The 6,233-nt window shown below is 40.3% G+C and overlaps 1 protein-coding gene and 1 long non-coding RNA gene across 2 annotated transcripts in view; one reads left to right on the forward strand and one right to left on the reverse strand.

Annotated features, from left to right (window-relative positions):
• The window catches only part of meis2a (Meis homeobox 2a), a 63,541-nt gene extending 59,954 nt beyond the window's left edge, over positions 1-3,587 (reverse strand). The window contains exons 1-6 of the mRNA XM_018727762.2: positions 3,512-3,587; positions 2,817-3,049; positions 2,072-2,213; positions 1,688-1,738; positions 1,084-1,134; positions 407-556 (exon numbers count right to left, since the gene is read on the reverse strand). Of these exons, the coding sequence (XP_018583278.1) occupies positions 407-556; positions 1,084-1,134; positions 1,688-1,738; positions 2,072-2,213; positions 2,817-3,049; positions 3,512-3,523 (639 nt within the window). The 5' untranslated portion in view covers positions 3,524-3,587. The remainder of the gene's footprint in view (positions 1-406; positions 557-1,083; positions 1,135-1,687; positions 1,739-2,071; positions 2,214-2,816; positions 3,050-3,511) is intronic.
• A 756-nt stretch (positions 3,588-4,343) lies between these two features.
• LOC108919624 (uncharacterized) lies at positions 4,344-5,944 on the forward strand. Its single transcript, XR_001964936.2, has 3 exons — positions 4,344-4,418; positions 4,932-5,078; positions 5,282-5,944. It is a non-coding gene; the product is annotated as an uncharacterized LOC108919624 (long non-coding RNA).
• Positions 5,945-6,233: the final 289 nt, after the last annotated feature.

The raw sequence follows: 6,233 nt of genomic DNA on the forward strand, positions 1-6,233 counted from the left end.
TAACCTATAGATTTTAAAACATATCCAAAAATGAAAGCAACATCTAACCAATTACTCTCTCTATGTTTCAACAAACATCCTCAATGAAACATTACTTATCTGCAAATAACCCCCTACGTTTATCAAGAGAGATGAAAAGAGATGTTCTTCATACCAAAACGTTCATACTAAACAAAACAAATACAAAATGATTTTATTAACATAAAGTTAATAAATAATGGAATAGGACATCAGCAGACAACATACCGCAGTAACACAATGTATGTTACTTTTCAGGCCTGATATGCTGTAGTTAAGACATGATCTGTACAGGAGCCCTCAAACACACTGTGCACAACAAAATGTGCACACATCTTATAACTTTCCACACCAGCATGACATACATGAATAAAGCCTGACTACTTACATGGTCGGCCAGGTTAGTGGAAGATCCTGAAAGCTCCTCGTGGTCTGACTTTGAGCTACCATCCCGTTCGTCAATAACCAGATCAATTGGCATTTTTCCTTTCAAGCAGCTGATGTACCGGTGGCAAAAGTTGTCGCAGAGCTCATGAACCTAAAAACAAAGAATATACCTTTTTTTAAGAGCAGGAACAGCCCATAGTCAGTCTAAAAATAACTACAACTGAACTGAGAGCCAGAATCGTACAGGGCAAAAGGAAAAATGATGAAACGGTTCTCTGGAGGCGGAGGCAACAAGTTGATCTACAGACAATAAAAACCACGCGAAAGTCAAATAACCGATAAAGTACAAGCGACTTTTAGAAAGCCCCGCATATAAAAAACGATTAAGGGCTATTTAATCATAATTGCTTACTCAACATAACTGAAAGTGAAGCGCTAAGACAGTACTGGAGTTTCTCGGAGCACCACACCTCTATTTTAAATAGTAGTAGTAAGTGTTAAAAGGTCATTGTTCTTTCATTCTATTATTTACGCCGCGTATTAGAATTGGGCGCGAGTCACGTGCTGTGCATTTTGCACCATATCATATGCACTCAACGAATACAGCAAATGCTTGCATTACATGCCTTGTTTGTATTAAAGCGATAAGTTAAAGATTATCTCGAAATTCTAGTTTACCTTTTCTAATTCCAGAAGATGAAACCGTAATACTTGTATCGCTTGTATCATCTGAGGAAAGAGGAATAAAAGCAAAAAGTTAGAGTTGAACAGTCTTTTCAAATCGGCACAGTGTGTATACTGGAATTTATCAAAACACTACTGCGCAAGATAATTATTTCCCATATTAGCCTGTGTATATTTATTATATCGCCTGCAAGATAGTTTATTTGTAAATGAATGAACGTCATCGGGGTGCATTTTAAAATATGACACCGCCAGGGTCGTGGTGATAGCAGAAGAGGAAGTAATAGTGAAATAAAAATGTGGGTGCATCATTAGCAAGAGGATCACACTGGGATGGATTCGCAGCGACAACCTGTCCTAATCAATGACTTCCCTCGCGGCCTGCTCTGGCACTGTAATGCCCTGCCACTTGAGACCCCCCTGCTTCCCCTCGTGCACTTCAAAGACACATATTAAGCATTTGTGTTTTCTTTTCAGTCCCTGCGTTGCACCGAACAAAACTTCCAAGTTAAAAAAAAAAAAAAAAGTAAACGGCAAGCCGCCATTCTTCATTTTTGTACTGAATATATATAATATTGCACTTAAGAAGCGCGCTTACCAAGTTGTCCAACTCTGGATTTGAAGAAAATAAAGGCTTTTCTGCTCTGACCTAAAGTAGCACCAAAGCAAAGGGTAAAGTGTTGTTAAACTTATCATGTCGTCTTTGGCAAAACCTCAGTATTTTGAATATTTACAGCGGAAAAAAATGCACCAGCCAAATATATAATTACTGAGCTTTTAATATGCTTCCACACCTCAGTGTAATTTTGCAACATGGTTTTTCTCGTACAAGAAGAAGAAACTGGAACTGTTGCTATGACTTAACTGTTTAGCTTTAATTAATACTGCTGTTTTGCTCTAATAGCTTAGTAGTTGTACTCTGACTTTAACAGAACGATCAAAAGTATGGTTTTCCACGGTTTGTTGTAAAAAAGACTGTGACCTGTTTGGCGAAGACAGCGATGTCCTCGTTGAAGGAGTCGGAGGAACAGACGTCGCCGCCCGCCACCCCGGGCTCGCGCGGCGTGCAAGTCGCGAGCTCGCACTTCTCGAACACCAGCGCGAGCAGCGGAAACAGGGGATGACTGCAGCACAGAGAAACAGCCTAAGAATGGACTGCACGATTTGCAAATCGTGCCGTTCCTACACCCCAGATTATATCATCGCACGCTTTAGGACGCGATCGTGTGTGGCGCTTAAACAATTCTGCACATGCATATTTTGTTTCAGATGTAACTGAATGCAGTGAACGGGAGTCCTAATCGCGCACTGCACGTGTGAGTAAACTGCATGATGTTGTGGTTGCTTTCTTATTTTTTTTTTCGAACTCACCGAATTTCTGCAAAATCCATACACAGAATGGCCTCGGTGTGTGTGTAGTATGTTTTGTGCACTATAGTTCCGGTTTCCATTACTCTTTAAAACTTACAACCTGAGCTAGACTAATTAAAACATAGTTCCGAATGCACATCACAACACAAAAAAAAAAAAGCTAGCCACGTCTCGTGTTTTATTGTCTGACCTTGTGGAGTGGTGTGAAATAAAATAACAGCGCAGCAGCATGAGGCGCATTGTCTTAATTGCAATTAATGTGATTTGTTTATCACAGTGTGAAAAGAGGGGAGAGCTAAGTAAAAGTTTGTGCCATGTGTCAAATGCGGAATTTAACTGCGCGTTGTAGTACATACCCGTAAATCTGGTCTTTGTCCCTCTTTAAAACGTCATTGACAGCGGAGCCCATGCTGGTGGGCATCACGTTAGGATGCGGCGCGTGGGCCCCGTAGTGCTGGCTGGCGTGCAGTGGCGGTCCATGGTTCAAGTGATGCACTTGCGGTATCGGTCGAGGAGCGTGGGGGTCTCCGTACATAGACGCCGGAACTCCTACTCCATCCATTCCACCGTAATGAGCCAGTTCATCATACTAAAAGAGGAATTAAAGACAAAAGTGTAAGCAGACGTGGAAAAAATAGTGAAAAAGACACTATTCTCTGCATAAAACAAGAAGGGGCTAATACTCCTTACAGAGAAGAGTAAAGTATTACTGAAAAAGTTGTTCCAAAGTAAAAAAAATTAAAAAAAAAAAATACATGTAGAAAATACTGTAGCTAGCAAAACAATACAAACTTTACCGTGCAATCCAGTGAGGAGCACTGGTGAAACCCGGCAGTTTTCTAGGAGTCATTTTAAAAAAGGGCTCCACAAGTGCTACTGAGATTGCCCTCAAACAGGAGTAAAGATAATTACTAGAAAATGTCAGCAAAAAGAGGAAGGCAGAAATACTTTGTGTATGACACAGATGAGAGCAGTAGAAGAGGCCCTTCTGTGTTGGGTTTGTATACGTGGTTAAGTGTTGGAGATGTAAAAAAAAAAAAAAAAAACCTACCCTCTGCGCCATGAGGCTGCACTCCAACAAACTCCTGGTTGTGTCCTTTATTTATTAATCCTAGCCGAGTTACAGTGATTTAATGCACAGGTTCTTTTTTTTTTCAACGAACTAAATGAGTTCTCCTACTCTCCAGTGTGGCCGGAGCATCGGGAAGAGTTTTGGAATATTTTTTCTTCTTCTCCTTTCCTCAAAAAAAAAAAAAAAAAAAAAAAAAAAGAAAAAAGACAAAAAAATGTCAAGCACCAAACTGAAGGTTACACCCGGCGCATCAACAATCTGCATGTAACTGAACTGTCGTGTCTCATGGCTTTTTGCCACTCCAGCTGTCAATCAAAGCCAAGGGTTGTCAAGGTAATGAGTGAATGATGGTTGGTGATGATGTTCAGGAGAGGTTGGTTTTTAGCCCGTTTTCTTCCAGAAACTCCGCGTTTCTTTTAAGCCTTTGGATCGCTATCTTGTGTTACTGTAAAAAAAAAATATCTTAAAAAAAAAATCAAGTAAATGTAAGAAATTACGGTTGCGACGTGTCCTTCCTTCTGTAGGTGTTTCGTCTACGTCGCTCTGTGGGATGAGTGAGTGTCAGAGAGTGTCGGCAGGTTGGCTGCTAGCTCGCTTATAGAACGGAGGCGGCTCGCGGCGCGCATCGGCGGGAGAGCGAAATGACGGAACCCGGAAGTGGCGGCGGCCATAGCCAGTCCTACGGCAGCTCGTGGAACAGAGGAGAGAGACCAGCAGCCTGTGATATGATGCGGAGTGCGCACGAGGACGGCTTCAACTCCGCGCGGGGGGGAGAGCGGCGGCACAGCGTCTCATCTCATCCACTTCTTCACCCGCAGCGAGATTCAAAACTAGATGGCAAGGAAAAAAAGAGAAGAATATAATGAATCGTGGTGCAGCCAGGCAGGTATAGCTGTCTTGTCTACTCTAAAAAACACTGTAAAGTAAAAAAAAAAAAAAAAAAAGTATGTTTATCTGTTAAGTCGCTGGCTGTTACACGTACGTGCTTGTTTCTAGACTAATTTATTTGAGTAGCTTTTCCCGTCGTGGTGTTGGTTATTAAAATGCGTTCTTATATTATTCTGAATCAAACTTAAGTTTTAAAATGTGAATGTGTTATAACTGGAATAAATATGGATATTTAGAATTTGGGTTTCCAAAAATTAAATATTGATTTAGGTTTCAAACGTTAAAGTGCATTTAAGCATGCTCCTCCAGACGACACAGCATTGATTTTGTACTACATGCTTCCTGTGTATGATAGCATTCAGTTCATAATGGGCTACTTTTTCCGTTTTTTTTTTTTTTTTTTTGAAGAAGAAATTAAATGAAATAGCGCACCCCCTTGAGCACAGAATGAACTTTTCCTTCAAAAAGTTTTTTTTTTCTTTTTTTTTTTTTTTTTCCATGGAATCTGTAGGTCCTTCGTCCAGTCCCTCCTCTAGACAGAGCTCTATTCCTTACCCTGAGCGCAGTCAATTATGAAAGCAGCCCAAGATCATCAATCACAGCGAAGCGCTTAAAGTTCAGAGGAGGAGCGCAGCTGCACCCATTGACTGCTGTGGGGGTGCGTAGTTCGTGCGTTTTCCGAACAGAAACACAGAACCAGGACGGCAACTTGGGTTCACATTCATTTACATCAAACATAGACTAGTGTAGCATTATATTTCCTACGCGACATTACTGCGTAATGATCATTTTTACACATAAATAGCAAAAGCATGCCTTTTGCTCATTCTCATGCAAATATGTTTCATTCCACATCTTAAGGTTTCACGTATGAAGGAGCCACTATGCTTTATGAAAAATATTCACCAAAATTGCAACGTGACAGATATGAACAAATGAAGCACAGCAGCAACATTTATTTGCTTTAGACATTAAGGGGGTGGGAAGCCCCCCTATGAGAAAAAAAAGAAAAAACTAGAGCATAAGGATTGCCACACGGCTCTGTGGATATGACATCGTGAAGTAGAAGGAGAAGGAGCTACAGTTACACGAACAGGGCGGTATGGCGGGCTCTCCCACTAAGAAGTATCGTTATATTCTTCATAGAAAACCCGAACCGATTCAGACAGAAGACTCTTCGTTTATTTCTCCCATCGCCACATTTAATAGCTGTTGTGCAGAATGACCTGCATTCTTGTGTTTTTTTTTTTTTTTCCCTTCCCCGGACAAATATGGTAAGTGAGCCATACCCTTTGTTTGGAGTGAATCTGTTGTAGAAACAAGCATGAGAAAAGTTATTGCTTAAAGTGATGTTATGTATGTATCTGCTGCGTAGACGAACACGGCTGTTCGTTTTTAGCGCGTTCGTGTCCCTTTACTTTGTACCACAAGTGCGCTGCATCTCCTCTTGAGCGCACACTGTTTACTATGCACCTTTCATAAAATAAAAGTGTTCATGTTTGCAGGTGTGTGCGATTTTATATATTTAATGTGCCTTTAAAATAAATATTTTTAAAACACATCAGTTTTGTTATACCAATTATTGCGGGCTACAAATACACAACCTCTGTGACTGAATATATGCTACATATTCTATATATTCTTACTCATAATTTTGTAGAAAGGATTTTTTAGTGATTTTTTTTACCCTTTTTTAACAAAACTATAAACAAAAAAAATTGAAATTGTGAGTAATAGACAATGCGATTTTTACACTGACACACCTTACTCTAACACATTTAGCACCTAATGTTTTGACCTCTTGTATCAGGTT

The sequence above is a fragment of the Scleropages formosus genome, chromosome 15 (genome assembly GCF_900964775.1).
Source record: "Scleropages formosus chromosome 15, fSclFor1.1, whole genome shotgun sequence".
NCBI lineage: Eukaryota > Metazoa > Chordata > Actinopteri > Osteoglossiformes > Osteoglossidae > Scleropages > Scleropages formosus.